The 25,244-nt window shown below is 42.7% G+C and overlaps 1 protein-coding gene across 3 annotated transcripts in view; it reads left to right on the top strand.

Annotated features, from left to right (window-relative positions):
• Nucleotides 1-336: 336 nt before the first annotated feature.
• STX11 (syntaxin 11) overlaps nucleotides 337-25,244 on the top strand; it is a 33,741-nt gene continuing 8,833 nt past the window's right edge. Inside the window, exon 1 of one of the 3 annotated variants that reach the window (XM_037521003.2) lies at nucleotides 337-404. Coding sequence is in view for 1 of the 3 variants with exons in the window: in XM_037521002.2 (XP_037376899.1) it covers nucleotides 1,713-1,722 (10 nt within the window). In the remaining 2 variants the exon portion in view is untranslated. Of the gene's footprint in view, nucleotides 405-901; nucleotides 986-1,554; nucleotides 1,723-25,244 lie in introns of those variants that run through there. The other 2 variants (XM_037521004.2, XM_037521002.2) reach the window with 2 other exon arrangements.

A 25,244-nucleotide genomic window follows, 5' to 3' on the forward strand; every position in this document is an offset into this window, starting at 1 on the left:
GTTTCTTCTTACATGTCTAGATTTCAGCACTGGAGATCTCTTCACCACTTATTTATTCAATCATTCATTTAGATCATCATGGACTCACGTTTGTGCTTTCATTTCCTACTTTGGGCTGTCATCCAATAGTACTTCATTTATTTTGTTGCTCAACTTGTTCCAGCGTTGGTTTTGGGAGATCCTTCAGCTGGCTGCTACGTCTCCTTGCCAACCCTCATCACCCTCATCAACGAAGGGCTTTTCTCCTTTGGGGAGCTTTTTCTTACTTTTTTAAGCCTCAGCCTTAGTTTTCGAGATACTGACCGCCACCGCGCACACATCCTCTGCTCACCTGGCTGCCCTGGGCTGTCTCGGTCCCCGCGCCAGTGCGCAGTTGGAACGGAATGACCGAAGCAGTCGCGCAGGTACAGAAACCCGGGGTGGGTTCCGGAAAGGCGGTGCTCCGCGTCGGTGGCTCGGAGGGGGCGCAGGTGCCGGGAAGCCCCAGCCGCTGGCCGGACGCCCACGCCCAGCCGTCGGCGCCGGGGAAAAGCCCCGCGGGCGCGCGTCACGAGCGCAGGCGATTCCGGGGGGAAAGTCCGTCGGGGCAGGCGACCTGCGCCGGGGGCGCGAAGCAGGGGGCGCTGGGCTGGAGCGGGGAGCGCCTCCTCGGGCCGCACGCCCCAGCGGGATGGGTCCGGGGCGGCCGGGAGGCTGCCGGGGCGGGGCGGGGCGCGGGCCGCGGGCGCGGCCGTCGGGGGGCGGCGCCAGGGCCCGATCTGTGGGCGCAGCGGACGCCGGGGGGCCGGGTCGCCGGCCTGCAGATGCGGCGGCGGCGCGGAGCTCGGGCGGCCCGGGAGGAGCCCACCTGCGGCCGCTGGAGGCTCGGGAGCCGCGGCCGGCGCCGGGGGCCCGGCGGGAAGTTGCGCCACAGGTTTGCTTCCCCCTCCCGGCGCCCTGCGCGGGACAGGTGCGGGCGGAGGAGCGCGGCGTCTGAGTTCTCACGGTCGGTCCCGTTCCAGTTTTCTTGCTTACGCTCTTTCTCGCTCCCTCACCCCCTCCCGACCCCGGAGGCGGGGCGCACCCCGCTGGCCTGTGAGCGGAGAGGTGCGGGGCTGGGCCCCCCTCCCGCCGTGGCCTCGCTTGCTGGGGATCTCGAGGGATGCATACGGTGGGGTGATGCTCTGACCCCAGTCCTGGTTCACGCCGCCCCTTGGCACCCCAGGGAACGCGCCTGTAAAGCGGAGAGAAGTTACCCCATTGGGCAAGCGACTGCGCATTTCGGCCTTGCTGGAAGTGAACCCAGCGATACCTGTTGATGGCTGCCCTTGGGCCCACCCAAGACTGCTTTTGCTTTAAGTCAAAAGCTCGTGTTTTGTTTTTCTTTAATTAGGGGAGGCTGTACCCCACCCTCGCCCTCCTTCGCCCCCCCCCATTTGATCACCTGCTTCACTTCCTATTAGGTTGCACTTTCTCAAAAAACACCAGAATTGGTACTTCATAAGTTGAGCTTGACAGTATGGTTTGGGAGCCAGAAAATGCGGGGAAATTGATACTGCTTTGAAACAGCTCCTTCCCACACCACCTAAGAGTTTCTTTTCTTTTCTTTTCTTTTTTTACTTAAAGAATGGAGACAAGAAGGGGCAGCACCTTTGAGAACCACACTCTCCACAGGGAATTCTAGCCTCGCCTGGGGTGACTACAGAGACCTCTTTAACTTCCTGTGGTTCTCAATGTACTTGTGTAAGTCGTTTCTCAGCAAAGGGAGGAGTTGTTATTTCCACATTGGTATCCAAAAATGAGTCACAGGGTTCCTTTCTTAATTGTGAGCCTCTGTTAATAAACTTTTGAAAAGCCAGGTTTGCTGTTTCCATAGTTGATATAACACTGAGAGGTGCAATGCCTGCACTGCTAAGCTGGGGCGTGTGTGTAGGAAGCAACAGTTCAGTTTTCAGTTTCCTAAAGCGCCTGATGGTACCACATACCAGCTAGGGTCAGTGGGCTGATGTCAGATAACCATTAAAATCATGTGCTTTGCCACAGAAGCCCAAGAAAAAATTAATTTCATCATTCAATAAGTGGTTTGGTATGACTTTCACTGGTAGTATATGGTAGAAATACCTCGTTTTTCACAGTAATTGCATGTGACTGTAAATCAAAATGTCTTGGAGTTTGTCTTCTGCAGATTAGTGGCAAAACCACGTGATAGTTTGTGAAAAAGGTGGATAGGAGTCCTAGCTGAGAAGTGAAAATGTGTTAGCCTCATTCCAGCTGAGCACTAGCTGTTAGAAAGGGGCTGTGCAAGGTAGAAAAGCCTGTTGGTTGGCGCTCATCTGACTCAGCTCAGCAAACAGTTATCCAGCACCTTCTTTTAACTCTTTGCTGAGCTCTGATCAAACAACTGTGAAGAAGGGCTCTTTCTGACAAGAGTCCCATACTCCCTTTTGGAAGGTGGGCAAATCCTCTGGAAAATCCAGTAGAAGGAGGTGAGTACTCTTAACACACGCAGGGCTCCTGTGTCAGTGAGAGTGACATTTCTGCATATTTTGGGATTTTAAAGGAACTGGGTCGCTGAAAAACTGAGGAAGGCTGTGAGTTTAATCCTAGTGAGTGTCTCATTCAATAAGTGATTTTATTGGGTTGTTGGAAAAGTCATGATGTATTTTTACTTGAAAAACATAGAATAAATATTTCATGACTTTTCTGACAACCCAATAAGATATCTTCATTAGACAGGCATGATTTTTAGTGTCTGTATTAACCATGTTTCTTGGTATTTAATAAACCCAGCTTGTTATTGCCCCTAGACAATTACAGATACTGTTAGTTATTATCCTTTTAAAAACTCATGTCTAATGAATGATTTATAACTTCACAATACCCTGTGGAAGCAGCTTTCTGATTGATCATTGTTTTTAGAGGGCAGATCAATCTATTCCAACATGTTACAGCTTTATGAGTCAAAATGAGCAAATCTGTGTGCAGTTTACTGTTGGCATTGAAATCTGCTGAGGTGCTTTTGTACTTGATGCTGAAGGTATTTAATTTCTTTGACTCCATAAGAAATCCCAGCTAGTGAGGGAAACAAGGGTAAACCTGAGACAGTTTAGCCTTAATTTCCATATTTCATTTCTCCATCTCTTCACCACTATACTTGAACTTGACTTTTTTCATCAGTGTTAGGAAATATGTGGGTCTTAATATTGGAGGAGGAATTGCCAGATGGAGGGAGAGGCAACCCAGGAGAAGGGTGGGCATTGCAGGATCAGGGAATCCAGCCTGATTAGTGTAGTCCAGGGACAACATAGGAGGTGAGGCTGGAGAGACAGGCCAGGCAGGATCACAAAGGCCACTTGCCACATAGGAGCTGTGCATCTGTCCTGTGAATGACTTCAAGCAAGTGCATGATATTGTCAGATGCATGTTTTAAAAAGATAACTTTGAATTCAGATGGAGGCTAAATTGGCAGAGAGAAACAATGGCCTTCGGGAGACACAGAGATTATTGTAATATTTGAGCTAAGACACTAAGGCTTGAGTTGGACAGTGACAATGAGGAATGAAAAAGAGGGAAGTGGACAAATATTTAATTGATGGAACCTGGCCATGTCTTTCTACGAGGGTCCTAAGAGAGAGGGAGGAGGTTAAATGGCTCCCACATTTTTAGGTAATAACTGGGGTAAGAACCCATGTGACAGAGTAGGTATAGGTTAAAGGATGAGAAACTCACACAGAGCTTGGTATGTAATCAGTGCACATTAACATTTTTTAATGAATAATAATAATAGCTAAAAATTCTTGAATGCTTATTATATTCCAAGCACTATTCTAGAATCATGTGACATATCTTTTATTCCTCACTGTAATCCTGAGAGATCAGTATAGTAATTAATCACTTTGGATAGGTGAAGAAAATGCACTGTTATTAATTGACAGAACCAAGAATTGGTACCAAGGATCTGGCTTCAGAGCTTAAATTCTGAGCAATTCAGCTTTGATATGCTGTTTCCATGAATGAATGGTGTCTTTGACATGGAGGTAAGTGCAAAGTGGAGTCCCTCTTCAGATCCTGACCATTCTCCCTCATCAGGAAGAGCCTAGGACATAAGATGGGCTCTCAGTGGCCTCACTGTCTGCCCAGCACTCTTACCTCACCTCCACACCAAGAAATCTAGGAATAAGCCTAAATTAATCAGAAAATTTGTCCTGATGATTTTAAACATTTTAATGTAGACTCAGTGACTGGAGGCTCCCAGGTCTTCCACAGCTATCCTTACAGCTAGCTCCCTGGGTTTGCACCCTTGGCAGCCATGGAATGTTCAGCTTTTCCTGTTTCTTAGATGCACTTAAGGTTTTCTTGCTCTGAGCTGTAGTGGCCCTCTATGGGGAAATAGAAATGCTGGCCAGGGGGTATTCATCTGCAGAACATGTCAACTGGCGTAAGAATAACAAAAGCAAGCAGGGACATAACTCTAGATCTTGCATTCTGCTTTCTGGGGCTAATTTTGTTCTGGTTTTATCCTGTAGCAGGTGCTTACCTGCTCTTCCTACCTTTATCTCCCAGAATTTTCATAAGTAAAGCTAGCCCTGCTATGTCCCCTGTTCTCTTGCCTTTAATGAATAAAATGATTCACCTCTCCTGGGATCAGGCCCTGCTTAGGATTTGTGCATCCGGGTAGATTTCTTTGTTTTTGAGGAAGATATTTTTGGCTAATACTTGTCCCTGCCCAAAAAAACTGGCCTCAGCACTTCACCTATTCTCATTGTTTCATGATTCACTCCACCCTGATTTGGAGTTACATTCTGATTTTTGTTCAGCAAGCAGGGTCTAATTATCTTTTTCCCAGAGGTCTCTATTTTGGTTCATTTAGGAATCATACACACTAATTTAATATGTACCTAAACTGAATCAGCAAGTTCACTGAATGTTAGAAGCTTTCAAATATTCAAATATCTAAAACTCGAAGTTTTAAAATGTTTCATTCGGCTTTTTTTTTTTTAAGATTGATTTATTTGTTCATACAAGAGCTGGGGTATAGGCCAGAGGTGCAGGAGGGTGAGAGGATTCATCAGAGACAGAGTGGGGAACAGAACAGGCAGACTGACTGAAATACACTGCTGAGGGGAGCAGCGTGTGAGTCAGGAGAAGTCTGCTGTGCCATGTGGGTTGCTCCCTGGCCAGCCGGGAAATTGAACTCATGCTGCAGAGGCAACGGACAGCTTCATAGGTTGTGTCTTAACCCTTGCGCCATCAGGGAGGCCCACATTCAGCTTTTCTTATGATTTACCAGGAAATCAAGACTTTGCTCCTTTTCAGTTCTATGAGACTTACATGAAGCTTGCTGGGATGATCCAGCTTCATGTTTACCGCTTGGCATGAATTCCTATGTGGCCCTCTGCGATTCATTCAAGCTCAGATAACCAAGCCAGTCTTGGTTAATATTTCATAGTGGGTTTGTCATATCTTTTCATTCAACTATGGTTTTCCTGAGAGCAGGGAGCCAACAGAATTGGGGGTTCCCAGCATCTACCTATTTCACCCATTCTGTGACTTGTGCTGAGAATGAAACCATCTGTCAGAATAAGTGGTTGGCTACTCCTCTGAGTTGTGGATACCTACATCATTTGTATGTTTCATTCAAATTCTCGTAATGGTCAAAACTTTGCTCATTTTCACTGTGAAGTAGTTTTAGAACTGGTAATTTCCAAATTCCTTCTTGACCTAATTAAATGTTGTCAATTAATTTGTATGCTCCCTTCCAACCCTCCAGTAGATACAGTGTCAACATTATCCAAAAAATATTAACTTGCTTAGAAAAATATTTCCCATTTTGAATATACAATTCTTTTAATTGTTTCCCTGTTTAAAGGGTCAGTTGACCTTTGCGATTAGTCATCACATAACTTCTTGTGTAATAATGTGAATTTCAATTTTTCAGAGCAGTGGAAATTGCACTATTGCTATCTTCATATGGAAAGAGCCAACAAATGTTGGTCTGCTGTTTCAGTTTCAGGATTTCAACAGCTTCTGTCTTACCTCATGGTTTATATCTGGTTTTCTACTGTATGCCTGCATGTATTGATTATTGACACAAATGTGTGTGTTTGATATAAAGTAGGGCACAGTGTGAGAGCTGGATTGTTTAATATTAATGGATTTCACACCTCCTTCTTCCTTCTTTCCTCATTACTGCCTGGTAAACCAACATATAATGATGTTAGCTGCCAACCTTAGGTAGCTCTTTGTAATTCACAAAGTACTCTCAAATAGATTATCTCTTTGACAAAGTAGAAATATGTAGTAGTATTGCTGTTGTATCTATTTGCATTCTGTAGAGGAGGAAACCCTTAGAGAGATTAAGACCACCCACGATTACTCAAGACCCACCACACCAAGCTGTCAGCACTTAATTGACAGGGCCAATTTCAGTACATTAGATTAAGTTCCATGGACGCAGGTTCTGAGATATGCATACAGGAAGGTTATTAGGAAGTGCCCTGGGAACAACTGGCATGGAGAGAGGAGAGCAGACTATACAGAGGCAGAAACTGAACTGCATGGGCACTGGAGGCCTCAGCATCAGGGATCTTGAGAGCTGGGATGAGCCTTTAGAATTGTTCTACTATGCAGAAGCAAGAGTGCTTGTCATTGTAGTCCCGCATTAACTAGCCATTGGATATGGACTGCCCTGGAGAAGAAGGTTTAATCTTGGGTGAGCAGATCCCTTTAGTCAAGGGCAGTTCCTAGAGCTGTGAGCCTTCAGCAGTAACATTCCTGAAAGCTGGGGAAGGAGGGCGCTGATTCCGAAGGGGATGTGACACCACATCAGTTACTTGCATGTGTCTGTATGACCCACATCATTACCCTACTGAGTGAAGCCCAGAAAGCTGGCATTTTTCCAAGGCCATAAAGGGTCTAGAATAACTTCCAGTCAGCAAGAACACAAAGTAGCTTCATCCTAGGAAGATTAGGAGACCTGGTGAGGGTGTGCTGGGCTGGGGGTGTAGCGTCTAATAGAGAAGGCTAAGGGCACCCAAGATTGTCCAGACCCAGAGCAAAAGTACCACACATGCAGTCTTTGTTACAATTCTAGGTTTTAACATTGTTAGGAGGTAAAACATGTAGCTTAACTTTTTTTCCCTCCCCTTCTATCCTCTCGTTTTTCCTAGGATTTTTGAAAGGCCCTATACAAGGTTAGTGAATCTTACTGTGTAACCTGTATATTAAAAGTACCATAATTACCTGGGATATTTAAAAACATTTCCCCACCAAAACAACAAAAAAGAAAGTCCACATCGATATTCAAGATCAACTGAAGCAGAATCATGAGGAGCCGAACCCATAAATTGACATTTCCAACAAATTTTTCCCAGAGGATTTTGATAGATGCTATAGTTTAAGAATCATTGCCCTCAACCATTACGCCCTCAATGGTGACCACGCCTATTGCGATTTTTCAAATTAGCAAGAGGCCCTGGGAAGTATGGGATGTTAGCGAGCACCTGAGTCTGGATCCTGAAAGGCTTCATAGAGTCACAGTCTTCCCTTGCCTCTCATAGCAAATTCCTGGCTCGCCAGCAGAGCCCAGCCCCAACTCAAATTCCTTGGCTGTTTTTAGACCAAGATTGCTGGAGTGGGGGAGGGAAGGAGGAAAGGTTGGGAAAGGAATAGAGAAAGAAGAGAGAAGTATCTGATTTGGCTTTTAACCAGCTGGGTGAGAAATGCCAAATTTGTTGAATAGTTATAGTTGGAGGGAGACAGTCAGTGAATTTATAGGAATTGGTAAACTCTAGGAAAATTAGAGGTTTCTGAAAATTTTATGCCAGGTGCTTTCTTAAAACTAAATGACCATTCAATTGAATGAGAATGAGAATAGCACAGGAAGTTCAGATATTCGTAAATGTGGGAAAATATGTTATCTGCTTCAATGAAAAGGACATTCTTCATTTTGTTATCAAAGGGAAAAGTACTTTTTTTTTTTTTTTAAAGATTTATTTACACAAGCACTGGTTACAGTCTGAAGCGCGGGAGGGTGAGAGAATTCACCAGAGCCAAAGTGGGGAACAGAACAGGCAGACTGATGAAATACACTGCTGAGGGGAGCAGCGGGCTGCAGGAGAGGTCTGCGCGCCATGTGGGACCCTTGCTGGTGGCCGGGGATTGAACCAGCTCTGCAGAGGCTGCGGGCAGCTTTGCAGCCCAGCGCTCAACCACTGCGCCATGGGGGATGGCCCAAAGGGAAAAGTACTTTTAAGCCTGTCTCCTTGCCCACTAGTTCCTATTAAACTACTTAGAATCATCTAGGATGCCATCTTCTCTAGGACTCCACTTTCCCCATTATCCAGACGGGAGTTGGCCCCTATCTGGAGCCCAAAAAGCTCTCTCTCCCTCACCCCTCTAGCATCACCTAGTTATTACTGTCCTTCCTACCAGCCTGTGAACACCCTGAGGGCAAGGACCATCTCTTTCACCCTTGCATACAGAAGACCTGGCCTCCTCAAGTAATGAAAGAATAACTATTGTGGTAAACTGAGTTATTCAGCAAATATTTGTTGTGACTCCTGCATGCTGGGAGTACACACAAACATCACAGCACAGCCCCTGACCTCACAGAGCTGCTGGCAAACAGAGGAGACAGGCCATAAAACAATTAACCATAGACCATGGTGAGTATCAGGAAAGAGGAAGAACAAGATAGAGTAAGATCATAGCACCAGCAGCTCAGCCTTGGAGATGGTCAAAGATCTGCCCCTGCTTGTGAGACACGATGTGTGTGAAAGTAATGCCAGGAGACTCACATTGGTTATGAGACCAGAGATCTCATTTTAACAGAGGAAGCCCTTTTGGTCTATTTAGTTCAGAATTGACCAGTCCTCTGTGTGTGTGTGTGTGTGTGTGTGTGTGTGTGTGTGTGTTCAGTATGATAGCACATATTTGGCAGAGAGAGAACAAGAAAATGACTCCTTTATTTAATGAGTCACATGCAAGAAACAGAGAAGAAAGTTCATATGCTGTTCTCATTCTGTATAATATCAATGGCAATTAATTGGTTAATATTTTTAACATGTAACATATGGTAAAAATAAGGATGCAGTAGTATTGTTGCCATTTGTAGACTCCATCAAGCTTAGAAGCTCATGCTGCAACCTATTTCTTTTCTGGTCAGTTCTTTTATTATGTTTGTACCTGCTTATTCCTCCCTCTAAATTATAAACTTCATTGAGGGCAAGGATGGTGATTTCTTGATTTTTCAATCTTTGGATCTCCTTCAACTCTTCTACTGCAATTTATTTTTATTTACTATATTAAATAACTAAATAGTTTCCAGTAGAGTATCTAATTAAGAAGAGAGAATCCTTGTATTGAGAAAGTAACCAGATTGCTTTGTGATTGAGAACCTCTTTTTTGTTTTAACTGACATCACAAAGCAAATATGCTAAGTGCTAATGTGCATATTTAACCAGTGACTATCTGATAACGAAGAACACCATCCATTTGGCTGATTGCAGTGAAGAGAGGATTAAGACATCATGGAACAGCACTTATTTGAAATAGAGGGAGTAGTATATTTGCTGTGTCTCATTTAAGTCAACTTAAACATACACTATCAGCAGCTTCAAACAACATTGCTATTAAAAAATAAAGTGAGGGCCTCCCCTGATGGCGCAGCGGTTGAGCACTGGGCTGTGAAGACCGCAGCCGCTGCAGCACTGGTTGGATCCCTGGTTGCTGGGCGAGGGTCCCACATGGTGCGACAGACCTCTCCTGACACGCCTGTTGCTCCCCTCAGCAGTGTATTTCTTCAATCTGCCTGTTTTGCTCCCCACTCTGGCTCTGGTGAATTCTCTCACCCTCCCACGCTTCTGACTGTACCCAGAGCTTGTATAAGTAAATAAATAAATACATAAATAAATAAATAAATAAATAAATAAATCTTTAAAAAGAAAAAAAAAGAAAGTGAAAAGTGTAATGCAAGGGAAAATACCCCACAGGTGTGAGTGTTCTTTTAAGGGAACGATGTGTGATGTCCTCATAACTGATAGCCACTTTCTCTGCCAGGCTTTGTTGTATTCCTTGGTTTATTTCAAGTATAATTTAATTTATGTTCTAATTTTGTCTTGCTTTTACTGTAGTATTGTATATAAACTGTAAGTGGCGAAGAAATAATCTAGACATTTGTTCCTCGGTTTGATATTTTGCATGTTTCGAAATTGGTTTATTGCTAAAGTATACATAATGAGCTTAGTCTCTGTGAACCCAGTGGAATACTTTGCTATTTGTAAATGAGCTCAACTTTTATGTTTCCATTAAGAATTATAATTTTTTAATAAAAGGGTATGGCAGTGAAATGAAAAGATTTCTCCTTTTGAAAATGTAGAACTGTTTAGAGGATGAAGTTTGTTTCTTTTTTTTTTTTAAGATTTTATTTTATTTATACAAGAACTGTAGTACAGGCCAGAGGTGCAGGAGGGTGAGAGGATTCACCAAAGACTGAGCAGGGAACAGAACAGACAGACTGACTGAAACACACTGCTGAGGGGAGCAGCGGGCGAGACAGGAGAGGTCTGCTGCGCCATGTGGCCATGTGGAGATCTCCGCAGCTAGCTGGGATAGAAGTGACACTGCAGAGGCTGCGGACAGCTCCACAGTGCTGCGCTCAACCGCCTGCACCACCACTTGAATTTTGTTTCTTAAAGACTAAATTATAGTGGCATAATGTTTCAACTCATCTGAAAAGATTAACTTTTGGCAAATGAAAATATGTCCATCCCCCTCCCCAAGGACAAGCACTTTAAACTGTTTTTTGTTGATTCTTTTGGTATTGATATTTCTATCTCCAAATAACACATTTCTACAGCTGCTTCTTGATTTTTCCATTTTAAGGCATTGTCTATTGACCTTTCTCCGTGGAAAATGATTATTTAGCTCATTTTCAGCTCTCCCTCTGTCAGGCAGGCGCCCTTCTGTCCTCCCACCTGCACCAGCCTGTCAGTACAGCTGTATTATAATTTGAGTTAGATAACTATTCAGTGATTATATTTATATGAGTAAGAACGTGCTAACCACAGCCGAATGCTAACCACATTCACTTCCCAAGAAAGATAGGAGAGGAAAATGGTTAAGACTTTGTATATCTGAACATGTCTTTATTCTGCCTCCATTTTTGGTTCATGCTTGAGTTTAGTATAGGATTCTGCTTTGAAAATACATTTCCCTGAAAAGTTTACAGTTATTGCATTGTTCCATTATTTTCTGGTTCTTCGCTGTGCTGTTTATCTTTTTTTTTTAATAGAGGCATGTTTTATTTATTTATTTGTTTGTTTTGTTTATACATGCACTGGGTACAGTCAGAAGCGCGGGAGGGTGAGAGAATTCACCAGAGCCAGAGCGGGGAGCAGAGCAGGCAGAAGGACCGAAGTACACTGCTGAGGGGAGCAGCGGGCGGCAGGAGAGGTCTGCGCGCCATGTGGGACCCTCCTCCGGTGGCCGGGGAGCAGCCGGGGATCGAACCAGCGCTGCAGAGGCTGCGGGCAGCTTCGCAACCCAGCGCTCAACTGCTGCGCCACCAGGGAGGCCCCAACCCAGCGCTCAACTGCTGCGCCACCGGGGAGGCCCCTTAGCTGTGCTGTTTAGAAGTCCAGTGTTTGACTCCTTATGTAATCAGTCTCTCTCTTTCTTTCTCCTCTCCCCCCTCCTTCCTTTTATGATATCCTCACTGCAGTTTCTTAAAGGAGAGGACCTCTAAATTCCTCATGTTTTCTCTATTATTTTCCACCCCTTTTTCCTTTATTTCTACTTTATAGAAAGGGATCTTCCATTCTCTTGTCTGTATGATATAGATCATTGTGCTTGTTAGTAGGTGAAGGGAGAGGCCTGGGGTGTCCAGCATTCCACATACGCCATTCCTATCATCCTGCTCTTTCCAGGAGGATGCTTCTCTTTTCAGTTGGATACCTCTGACCCACTCTGGATTCAGAGTCTCGTCTGTCTACCTCTAGACAGGTCAGGAAAAGCAACCGTGGATGTTCTCACTTTGTGAAAAGGCTGCTAACCCAATCTGTGTGTTGTTACTCCACTATCACCAACTTCTCCCCATATTCAGCCTTCAGTTCTGATTCTGAGCCTTTAGGACTTTCTTTTATGGTATGATTTAGGTTGCTTCTTGACCTTTTCCATTGTTAGTGTAGGATTCAACTACCTATATCTGCTAGGCTAGTTATATCACTTGTCCATTTGCTTAATTTCGTTGCCACTCCCTCTGAAATTTTGCTGCCATCCTCTCCTCTCCTATTCTTTATCATACTTAGCATATGCCTTTATGAATGTTTCGGTAAATGAGATTTTGGAAGGAGTGAAAATAATGTTCAGTTTGCCTTCTTACACACAATACATAGTGTATCTTTGAAAATACAAATGTGTTTTCTAGATTGAGCAGCATATTAAGTTACTACAATGCAAGAGCAGATATATTAATCAAAATAGCTATTTATTCTCTTAAAAATAGAGAATGAGGGCCTCCCCGGTGGCGCAGCAGTTGAGCGCTGGGTTGCGAAGCTGCCCGCAGCCTCTGCAGCGCCGGTTCGATCCCCGGCTGCTCCCCGGCCACCGGAGGAGGGTCCCACATGGTGCGCAGACCTCTCCTGCCGCCCGCTGCTCCCCTCAGCAGTGTACTTCGGTCCTTCTGCCTGCTCTGCTCCCTGCTCTGGCTCTGGTGAATTCTCTCACCCTCCAGCGCTTCTGACTGTACCCAGTGCATGTATAAACAAAACAAACAAACAAACAAACAAACAAACAAACAAATAAATAAATAAAATGCCTCTAAAAAAAAAAATAGAGAATGGTACATAGGCCTGGGATGTGTAAGTGGACAAATTTGAATTTGGGTTGGGATAAGACATATCTGATTGGAAGGTGTGTCTAGAAGGATGGTCATAGAGGAGATTCTTTAGGCCAGGACTTATGGATGGCAGTAAGCAAAAGGTAAACAGCTCAACTCATAACTCATCTGTAGATTTACCTATTGACATTCGAAGAGAGCATTATGTTTACCAACATGAGTTAAACCATAAATATTGAATTTGCTGAGAATACAATGTGTGTGAGACACCTTACTAAGTACCACTTAAGTTGATAATGTTGGTTTAGTTGATTCCAGTTGGTTTAGAACCAGAAGTTTAATGCAGGTGTATTTGATTTTGAAGCCTCTTTTAAGTACTAAGCTATTATAGTTTTGTGTCGTGTTGAAATTAAGAAAATTTGTGTGATTACAGAGAAAACTGAAGCTCTATTTACCTCATTATCTCTTAGTTGTTTTTTTTAAAATATTTATTTGTGCATACAAGAACTGGGGTACAGGCCAGAGGTGCAGCGGGTGAGAGAACTCACCAAAGACAGAGTGGGAAACAAAACAGGTGGATTAACTGAAATACACTGCTGAGAGGAGCAGCGGGTGAGACGAGAGGTCTGCTGAGCCGGGGAGCCAGGGATCGAACTCGTGCTGTAGTGGCTACAGATAGCTTCATAGTGCTGAGGTATATAACTCCTTGTACCACCAGGGAGGCCCTAGTTTTGTTTTTAAATATGTTGAGAATGGGAAGTTGTATAAATCAGTTTTAGTTCCAGATATGAAAGGTATTCTAAATATTTAGAAGATCTTAGTTCACATACTTGAAATGTTCATTTCTTTCTTTATAGAAGTCTTACACAAGCTTTTTATCTGCCTACCTAAAAAATGTACTTTTTTAAAGGACTAAGATTGTATCTCTTTTGCTCACTGAGCTAACCTCATCCTCTCATATTGCAGGGTACATAGTAGGTGCTCACTGAATACTTGCTAAACAAACACATGTTTCTCTGCTGGGGTAGTGTATGCAAACACATGTGTCCTGAAATACTTGGATAAGAGTATCAATCCCATAATCTCTTTTACTTAGTAAAACTAAGTCTGTATTACTGGTTACCCAATTTCATTTATAAAAATAAGATAAAATAAAATAAACCTAACATATCATTCTTGTCCTGGGGGAGAATCAGATATGGACGGGAGACACAGGGATGAAGGAATTCACCAGAGACAGAGTAGAGAACAAAACGGGTGGATTTATTGAAGTACACTGCTAAGAGAAGCCCTGGGCTAGACAGAAAGGGTCTGCTGCACAGAGTGAGGGTCCCCAGGCTCTATTTATACTCCAGCCATCATTGACTAGATAGGGTGACTTGTCTTGGTGTGTCCTGATTCATGAACTAGATAATGGATCATCAGCTCTTTGGCTCATCAGCTTAATTTCCAGTTTCCCAGGTCAGTTCCATCTACTCCCTTTATCCATTCAAGCCTCTCAGACGTGCCTGCTGGCCAAGGAATGGGGCATTGGGTTTTTAAATTTAACAATGATACAAAACAATTGTATCTATGCACGTGTGCACGCTCTCTCTCTCTCTCTCTCTCTCTCTCTTTCTCTTTCTTGCTCTCTCTCTTTGTACATATATATATTAGTTAATAGAATTGAAACATTTTAGTATAATTTTAAATCATAATTCTAATGAATACTCAAAATTACGGTATTTCACATTATATGATTTCATTGTGGCTGGGGTTATTCTACCTGATTATTGATAATTAATTCATGAGAGAACATATAAAGTTATTCTTTAGTCATAGAATTTTCAGCAATTTGGGCCAGATAGGAAGTTATCCACTGATTCCAGTCATGAATATTACCAAACCCCTGCAAAGATATAGTAGTTCTTCTATCCAGAATAGAACCTGACATAGAAGGTAACATTTTAATTCTCTCACTATTTAAAAGATCTGTGAGTTTATTTTTCAACACCTATAGGTGTGGATTCTATCTAGCATTAAATAGTCCAACTCCTTCATGGAACAGTTTACAAGACCAGGGCTCTAACCACTGAACTATGGAGCCCGCTTCAAATGTTTAAATTGGGGTAAATGTATAAGAAATTTGGTCAGTTGCAGCTTTTTAGATTGTTTTGTAAGGAGTTGTATTTGTCCATTTTGATAGACATAATGTGAGATTTTCTCCTCTTTTTGTAACAGAGCTTTAAATTCAGAAAAAGATTTTACAATAAAAAGAGTTGGAATAAAAGTTATATAAAGCCTCCCCAAATCTGGTCAGTATTCACTTAATGGTTACAGAGATGGGTAATAAACTGTTAGTAGGACATCAGCAGATGCACAATTTATACTGTCACTGAATTGACATTAGTTTGCAAGTGAATTAAAATTAGGAAATAGATGACACTAGGTAATCAATATGGAGAACTTGCTGTCTGCCAGACAATGTTCTAAAAGCTCTATATGGCTTACCTCATTTAATCTTCTCCTCCTTCCTATATAGTCGATATTCGTATATTGGAAGACAGACAGAAAGTGACCGGAATGACCTGCGACAGGAGAGTTTTAAGAAGCACTCATCTAGGGGCCTCCCCGGTGGCGCAGTGGTTGAGCACTGGGCTGCAAAGCTGCCCGCAGCCTCTGCAGCGCTGGTTTGATCCCTGGCCACCAGGGAGGGTCCATATGGCGCGCAGACCTCTTCTGCTGCGCCCACTGTTCCCCTCAGCAGTGTACTACGTCAGTCTGCCTGTTCTGCTCCCCACTCTGGCTCTGGTGAATTCTCTCACCTGCCCATGCTTCTGACTGTACCAAGTGCTTGGATAAATAAATAAATAAATCTTTAAAAAAAAAAAAAAAAGAAGCAGCAGCACTCATCTATTAGGAATGCCTTCTCTTGCCAGTGGAAACCAGAAATCGGTGAGGTTACCCAGGCTAGGCCCAGTGTTGGTAGAGGTGGAATTTGAATATGGTTCCACATGTTTCCCCAGGCTGAACACTCAGCCTCTCTTACACTTCCCTGAGTAGATCTACAATTGTAAGCAGATTCTACAACTCTGAAAAGAAGTATCTCAATTGCCTTTGAGGCCCTGACAGGTAAGTAGGGCCATTTTCAACTTATGATGTTACTTAGGAACCTAGTTCACATCCCACTAATTATTATTATTATTTTTAGTGTGGTAGCAAGAGATATCTCTGGTCTAGTCTTTGGTGATGACAGTTTGGAAGATGGTAGTAGAATCGTGTTTAGAAGTTGTTTTTGGCCAACCTGGTGTTTTTCATTTTATAATCTGAATGATAAAGTTATGATATATTTAAAACTATCTACCTCCATTTAAAAACTGGCTTTTCAACTTCTCAAAACCTCTTATCAGAGCAAAACTAAGCCAAGGTTCACACAATAGCTCTTGTTGTCCTTTGACCACTGTAGAAGAACTCCCCTTTAGCACACTGCATTTCCAGTCAGCTTCTGCATTCTTTCTTGTAGAGGCTATTTGGGTGTGAGATAATCTTTTTTTAGCACCAATTATTTTTTTTCCTCACCATTCTTGTGACCACATTCCTTAAAAGGAAAGGAAAGCTGATGTCAGACTCATTAAGAAGCACATGCTTCTTTTAAGTATGTGTTTTCTGTTCATTCTGCATGCACTATGAATAGACTGTTAGAAGTGTAAACTGCCTTAAAATCCTGGTGTTTGATTAGACTATGGTCATCAAGGAGGGGACGTAAATCATCGGGACAGTTCTCTGGTACATGCTGCTTATGTTTGTGTTTTAAAAATTGTAGCCATCCAACTTTGGTTTTAAATGTATGAGCATTTACTTTTCAAAAATTGTAATTTATCCATGATTCATATTACTCTCCTAGGTCTTTTAACGAAGAAAACACAACTAAAAGAGGGCATATTGGTGAGCTTTGTCGGTATAACAAACCATCCCCAAGTCACAATTTGTGATTTCTCATGTCTGCAAGGAGTAGATAAAATAATCCATGTAAAGCTTCTCCAATATAAATAGTAACTGGCAGAAATAAGTGCTGGGTGGTTCTTCCCCCGGGCTCAGTCACACGGCTTTAGTGGTGGGTCACATGAGTACTGGCCTTTCTCTCCATGAGTCTTATCTTCCAGGAGGTGAGCTGGAGCTACTTAATACATGGTTCCCAGTAGCAGCAGGGGCAGGTCTCCACCCATCCCTGTGCTAGTGCCTTGCAAGCTTCTGCTTCCATCATGTCACCTTGCTCAAGCTATGCTCATGACCAAGTCCAGATTCAGAGGATAGCAGAATCATCACCACTTCTTTTTTTTTTTTTTTTTTTTTTTTTATAGAGGCATGCTTTATTTATTTGTTTGCTGGTTTCTTTGTTTGTTTTGTTTATACATGCACTGGGTACAGTCAGAAGCGCGGGAGGGCGAGAGAATTCACCAGAGCCAGAGCGGGGAGCAGAGCAGGCAGAAGGACCGAAGTACACTGCTGAGGGGAGCAGCGGGCGGCAGGAGAGGTCTGCGCGCCATGTGGGACCCTCCTCCGGTGGCCGGGGAGCAGCCGGGGATCGAACCGGCGCCGCAGAGGCCGCGCGCAGCTTCGCAACCCAGCGCTCAACCGCTGCGCCACCGGGGAGGCCCTCATCACCACTTCTTGATGGGACTTACTGCTGGGAATTTGTGGTCATTTTTTTTGTAATCAGGTATAGTCTGCCTCTTTATAATAAAAATTATTCACATTTCTCCTATAAGAAAAACATGCTCATTCCTGTTCTAAGATTCCCAAGAGTGCCATCCCATTGTGGAATCAGACTCTAAGTTCAGAGACATGTCCATGGTCTGTATCACACCTGAATTTAGATGAGACTCGCAGATACAACTCTTCAGATTGGAATCCTCTTGATCCTGAGACAATGAACTAAGAAGACAAGTTATTTCCCCCAATACATCTAACATAAAAGGGTGAGATAGGGAAAAGAACACTAAAATAGATACTCCATTAAAAAAACAAAAACCACAAAGCACCTAAGCAGATACAAAGAACAATTACCATGCCATAGCAATTTTATCCAATTCCATGCTCTCAGGCTCCCTCCACACCCCCCTGCCACCCCATACTCTTGGGCCAGGGAATGTTCCTTGATTAAGACCCAGTTCTGATCCTCAGGAGTGGTTCACCAATTATCGTTCGCCACCACTGAAGCATTCTTCTCTTCCATAAGTAATGACTTACTTTTGTTTTATTGGCCTATTTCCTTCTCAAATAAATTTGGGGACCCAGAGAACTCTTTTCCTTTGAATGGTCTTGGTCTCTTGTAAGTCAAACTTTTGTGCTTGCTGCTATAATTCTCTCACTAACTTTGAGGATTTCCTGTGACTCTTATTATGGTCCATACCACTAAAACCCACCTCCACAGCTTTTTCCCAAGTAAGACAGAACTCTCTCTACTTTGGTTTGAATATCAAGCTACAATAAGATAATACCTTTAGGAGTCTTAAAACCACTTTTGTTTTGCTAAGAAGGTTAAATTTTATGAAGGCATCACATTAAGGTTTACAAAGCTCAAATTTTCTGAGGCAACTGCTTGCTTTGAGAATCTTTCTTCTAGCCAAAGAGACTAGAGTGGTAAGGACATTTTATTTTTCCATTCTTGTGAGTTCTGGCTCCTCTCTCTGTTTTCTCTAAATAATATTTATTTGGAGATACCAGATAATTAATGGTTAAACTCATCTCTCTTGCAGGACCTTATATGCAGCAAGAAGCACTCAACTAATTGGGAAAATATTACACAAACTATTAGTAGAGGCTTGAAAAGTGATGAGGAAACCTACAACATTCAAGGCAAACTATTATATAGTAGCAACAGTCTGGAAATCTTTGCTATTAGATCTAAAATTCACTGTACATATTTTCAATTTTTGATGTTGTCACAGGCAACTATTTTGCCAGTTGTCTTGCTACTTTATCATGTGGTTTGCATTTCTCCCTGACTGTTGTAACAATTTCCTCATTATTTTTCCAGCCCCTACCACAGTTTGCATGCCATTTCCCCAATTTTTGCTTAGTTACCTCACTGCTTTCTATCTGCTGTCTGATTCCAAAACCAGTGTTGAATGTTTTAGGTTTTTATTACAGAAATATGCTGCTTGCAGGAACCAGTTTCTGTATCAGTTAATTTTTGCTGCATAAGAAACTGCTACCAATCACAGTAGCTTAAACAATAGGGATCTGTTATTCCTACAGTTCTGTTGATCGGCTGAGCTGTCTTCTCATAGTATTCCTCGGTTTATTCATGTGGCTACGGTCAGTTGGTGGGTCAGCTGGGTGCTCACTCCCTGGGCTGGGCCTTACCCCCATCAGGCTAGCCGAGGCTTCTTCATATAGCTTTATCAAGATTGCTAGTAGTCAGACCTCCTGCACAAACGCTTTTCAAGTCAGCTTTTGCATCATATTTATTAATGTCCCATTGGCCAAAGCAAGTCCCTAGCTTATGGCTACACTCAAATTCAAAGAATTGGGAAAGTAGTCTATGCCCCTTGACTATAGCAACAGCAAAGAATCTGTGGTAAATCTGCCTACCTCCCAATCTTCTTCAAAGAGTGTGTACAAATTTGGGGGTAAAGAATGGATTACTTGGAGGTAAGGTAAAGAAAGTAAGATGTGAATTTATGGCCATCACATCATGAAAAGAGTCTAATAATTTGATGGTTTCACAGTTCAGATATTGTATGGTACTAAAATGGTAAAATTAGTAGCTGTCATTTATTGAGATTTGAATATTTGCCAGGCTCATGAAAATGCTTTACATATATTAAAATGTTAGTGCTATAAATAGAAATGTCTATTCCACAATTTTTTCCTTATTAATAACCATCTTTTTATCGTTATTTGTAAGTTACTTAAATACAGTGAGCTTATTCTCTTTAAAATTAAGGTACTGTGCAAGATAATCATTAATGTCACTTTCTGCTCATACCTCTGATTTTACTTAGCATGGTTATTGGATTTATAGAAGAGGGACTACATTAAGTGACTCCCTATTATCTGCCAGATTTCCATACCAATTGAGAAATAAGAAGGGAAAATCAGTGAGAGGTTAGGGTGTCACCTATATTCCTGATAAAGACAAGGTGGAGGATGTGGCTTCATCAGTGGGGAACTGTGCTTTATAGTCCCAAACCCTGAATCAGATCGACTTAAACTTCCATCAACTCTCCAGTGACTGACTTCTTCCACCACATCTAGCAGCAGAACAGTGGGAAACACAAGTTCTTTAGGGTAAACCTACTTCCCAGAAAAAGAGAGCAGGCTGGGCTACCATAGATGATTTCTCCCTCTGATTCACTAATCAGGTAAGTGACTCCAACCCCCTTGGCAGGAGAAAGTGGAGAGAGATGTCTATAGGGATGGAAATGGCAGAGTGGGGATGAATGTTTCTTCTTACCAGTATTGACATTACACACCCTCAAGTCTTTACACAGATTCAATGCAGGATTAAGTGGACAGAATATAAACACAGGATCTGGGCAGATGTGGGCTTAAATCCCGTCTTCTTATTAATGGAATGAATTGAATAAGGAACTTAATTCTTCTGAGATAAAATGATTAGTCACTTGAAAACTGTTACCCTTGTCAGCTATTGGGTTATATATCAACTGTCCAGCACAGACTGGCTCGTATTGAACATTCAATTTTTCACCAATATTTGTTTTTTCTTCTTTGCTCTATTTAGTAGGTTGACTCTAGAGGATTGCTGAGCCCTGTATAACTTGCCATTATTAAGTGCTTGGTTGTTGTCTAATTTCTTAGTCAGCTACAACCTGTAAAGGGAATGAGAGGACTGTTAGTAGCAGTATATGGAGATAATTGGGGTCAGGTTTGACATTTTAACCCTAAGCAAATAAGAATGTTTTAAAGCAAACACCATTATGTTATTGCACAGTTCAAAGATGTTAGTAATGACAACCTGAGTCATCACTAAGTTGTATCCAACATCCTCTCTTTAGGGTAAGGAAGCAATGAATCACATCAGTGTATTTGCAAAAAGCCATTTATGTGGAAATTCCTGCCACATTGATATTGGGTAACCATGGTTTTTCTGTACTCATGCAGAAAAAAATGTCAGCCAAGAGAAATGGAGCCATCACTTGTCAAGATTAGAACCAGTGACTCAATGGTCATTATCTACAGGAAAGAGAAACAGAAAGAGGAGTATAAAAATGCTGTAGGATTGTCCTTAACTGATATTATGAGTTGGGAAAGAAAAGGTTGTTGACAATTCTGGAAACACTATTGATTTCTCTTTTTTAAAACTATTCTTTGGGGTAGTTATTTAAGTTTAATCAAAGACATACATATTTTCAAATTGGACTCAAGATTTGTTCACCATCATTTTTTCCTACATAGATTTCTTCCATACTTTCTAGTCAGAAACTTCACATTCCAGACCCAAAACCAAATCAGATGTAAGATAGAGCAACAATGCTGAAGCAATGCTTGTAGAAATGCTTGTCCAGATGATGTCAACCTTGACCCCTGAGTGCGCTTCTCTTTCTCACTTAACTAGCTTATCAACCAGCATTTCCTCAGTTATTATTTCCATGCCCTGACTGTAAAGTTTTTATCTCCAAATATCAGTGCTTGGTTATTTCAATGGTTTTGGTCATTCATAACTACCGTGAGTTATCTCAGCATTCATAAGTGTGTGAGCTTTTGGGAAGTTGTGAATGAGTTACTGCCTGATTGGTACTTCAGGGACTGAAGCAGCAGTGCTGAAAGCTCTAATGTGCAGCCATCATCCTGGGAAAGAAGGTAGTGGTTCTAAGACTGAAGATACTTCATGTGCTCACCCAGATCTAGGATATTAGATGCTAATGACTGTCCCAAGTATAGAATCATGTTAGGGAGTACTATGGTCAGAATGATGTCTATGTTCCCCCAAATTCATGTGTTGAAATTTTAACCCCCAAAGTTACGGTGCTGGGAGACAGGGTCTTTGAGAGGTGATGAGGTCATGGGGTGGAGCGTCATGAATGGGGTCCACGCCCTTATTTAAGAAGCTCCAGAGGGCTTGTTTGCCCCGCTGCTGTCTGAGGTTACAGCTAGAAAACAGCCATTTCTCACCAGGAAGCATCGCCCTCCCCTGCCTCCACCCCCTCACAGAACCCAACCCTGCTGGCACCCTGATCGTAGGCTTTCAACCCCCAGAAGAAAGAAAGAAATTTCTATTGCATATAAACCCCCAGTCTGTGGTATATTATTATAGCAGACAGGGAGTACATGGCTTAAAAGATTAAAAATTTTGGGCCTCCCTGGTGGCACAAGGGGTTGAGATGCAACCTATGAGGCTGTCTGCAGCCACTGCAGCACGATTTCAATCCCCGGCTGGCCAGGGAGAAACCCACATGGCGCAGTAGACCTCTCCTGTCTCGCCCGCTGCTCCCCTCAGCAGTGTATTTTAGTAGATCTGCCTGTTCTGTTCCCCGCTCTGTCTCTGGTGAGTCGTCTCACCCCCTGCACCTCTGGCCTGTACCCCAGTTCTTGTATGCATAAATTAATAAACCTTTTAAAAAATGATTAAAAATTTTTAGAAACCTTTTTATTGAGGAGCCTCAGGAAAAAGAAACTAATGTAGCTTTGTGGTTTACAGATGGGCTTTCAGGTCAGACTTTCCGAATTCAGATCTCTGCTCCCCATTTATTGATGGTGTCGCTTTAGGCAGGCGCTTACACTTGTGAGGCCTTCCGTGCTCACCTGTGAAATGGGGATGGCAGTAGCACCTCCCGGGGGCTGTACAATGCCTAGCGCGGTGTTTGTCATGTTGCAAATGTCTAATAACTCTTAGCTATGGAGCAGACTAGATGGGATTTCCTGCAGGAGTAGCTGCTTTGGTTTACAGAGCATTGCCTACTGCTATCAGTAAAATTCTGATTGTCCACTGGCTATTTATCAGCTCTGCATGTCTGACTGCCTTCTGCTCAGACTCTGGTAAAAATCCCCATTGAGGGAGCTGAATACAGGTTTTTGGTGTTTTTTTAAAATTAATTTTGGGGGCCTCCCCGGTGGCGCAGCGGTTGAGCGCTGAGTTGCGAAGCTGCCCGCGGCCTCCGCGGCGCCGGTTCGATCCCGGCTGCTCCCCGGCCACACCGGAGGAGGATCCCACATGGTGCGCAGACCTCTCCTGCCACCCGCTGCTCCCCTCAGCAGTGTACTTCAGTCCTTCTGCCTGCTCTGCTCCCCGCTCTGGCTCTGGTGAATTCTCTCACCCTCCCGCGCTTCTGACTGTACCCAGTGCATGTATAAACAAAACAAACAAACAAATATAATAAATAAATAAATAAAAACATGCCTCTATTAAAAAAAAAACTATAAAATTAATTTTGGAGCAGAGGGAAAGGATAAAAACCTTTTAGCAATCTGTATATTCTAGAAATTCAAAGAATGATTTTTCCCTCTTAGAGACATTATTTTTTAAATCAAGAAGTGGAGCAGAATGCTGTGTCTTATGCTTTTGAGTGAAAATATTATTTGTGGCTTGGAATCACCCTGTTTGAGCGCGTGCACTCATTGCCCTGGAGAGCAACACCACTGTGCCACGTGCTGGAAAGGACAGGGAAAATACTGTCATTCATGGGCTGTTCTAGGCCCTGCCAAGTGTCTGTGGAAATGACTAGGCAGGGGCACTGGATGAGGTAGTTGAGGAAGGCGAATTTCAAGCAAATGCACAGAGCTGCATGGGTCTTGCTCAGCACAAGGGCCTGGAAATCCACCCCGTGCCCAGTTCACCAAGCTCCAGGCCCCCGGGCAGGTAGCATCCACCCAGAGGAACGGGCTCACTCCAGTTTTCTCAGTTGTCACGCGATCCCCACACTAAGGCTCATGCAGGCACCCGGTGGCCTTGTGGTCCACTCTTGGCATGGGGACATTTTGCGCTATCTTTTAACAATATTTTAAAAATGGGCACAGAATCAATATGCAGGAGACATAGATTATGAAATCTGAAAATCAGAACATGATTTTCTTCATTATTGAGCTGAGGGAGTTACTGCTCCCAAGTCCCATTTGGAGTGTACACCTTGGGGCGGGAGCTTGTTAGTTTCACCAACAGCAGAAAACTGCAGGTGAAGCCTGTGTGTGTGAACATGTACTTCAGTCCCTAGTGAAACAGGAGCCCTGAACTTTCTAAACTTGCATTTCTTTTTCATAAATACAGAAAGGAAGACCCTTCCATGCCTTTTGATTTTCTCCCCTTTGTAATCTACAAGGTGACCTCTATAATAAACCTTTCATCACGAGTGCCTTGCCCTGAGTTGTGTGAAGTTTCTCGCTACATGTGAAAATGCTTTGACTTAGTTTGTAAAACAGGGAATGGTTTTGTTGCCTGGTAATAGGCAAAATTTTCTTAAAGTACATATTACTTTGTATATGTTAACATTGGTATTGTGTAAAGACCTCCTTGAACTGTGTTACTCTTTTAAAAAGAACTTATCGCCAAATATGATTATATTCTGAGGTCACTGGGCCTGAGGACAGTGGTTCAAGGCAACCAATAACAGTGTACGAACACTTTTTTTTTCTAGTTCCCCCTAGAATAAATAGGCAGAAGGCCTCACTTTTTTTTTTTTTAAAGATCTATTTATTTATGCATACAAGAACTGGGGTATAGGCCAGAGGTGTGGGGGGTGAGAGAATTCACCAGAGACAGAGTGGGGAACAGAACAGGCAGACTGACTGAAAAACACTGCTGAGGGGAGCAGCGGGAGAGACAGGAGAGGTCTGCTGCGCCATGTGGATAGCTTCCTGGCTGGGCATTGAACTCATGCTGCAGCGGCTGCGGATAGTTTCATAGGTTGTGTCTTATCCCCTTGCGCCATCAGGGAGATAAGACTGCATTGTGTTCATAATTGGTCCTCTTAGAAGCAACTAAGGAGCAGTAACTTTGTGGTGGTTCTTTGTAGCCAGCGCTTGGTATGTTGGTTACTTGTGCAGTTATCACCACCACTCATGGATCTTCTGAAGCAGGGACAGACCTGTTTTCTGAATCTTTCTTTTCTGATTGAACAGAAAAGGGTTTATGTGTCAAATACATTAAAGTTCTTGACAGTAAGATCCAGGTCCCAGTGAGCAGCAAATTGACTAAATAGAGTGTTCCATCCTTCATTTTACACCATGAATGCTGATAAGAATTTATTCATGTAACATGGGTAAACTGGTGGTGGAATTTCTATGGGGACTACACCTGAGAAAAGAAAGCAAACATTGTTTTAAAAAAATGAAAAATTATGTAAAATATATATAAATAAATTAATTTAAAAACTTTTATTCATGTTCCAGAGGGTTTCTCACAATAACAAAGCTCAATCAGCTTTGCTCATACTCATACAGTTATGCTTGTCCATCCTAAATTGAAAGAGAATAAATTCTTGCTAAC

This window comes from Talpa occidentalis, unplaced genomic scaffold (assembly GCF_014898055.3).
Source record: "Talpa occidentalis isolate TD23 unplaced genomic scaffold, MPIMG_talOcc4v2.1 talOcc4.2, whole genome shotgun sequence".
NCBI lineage: Eukaryota > Metazoa > Chordata > Mammalia > Eulipotyphla > Talpidae > Talpa > Talpa occidentalis.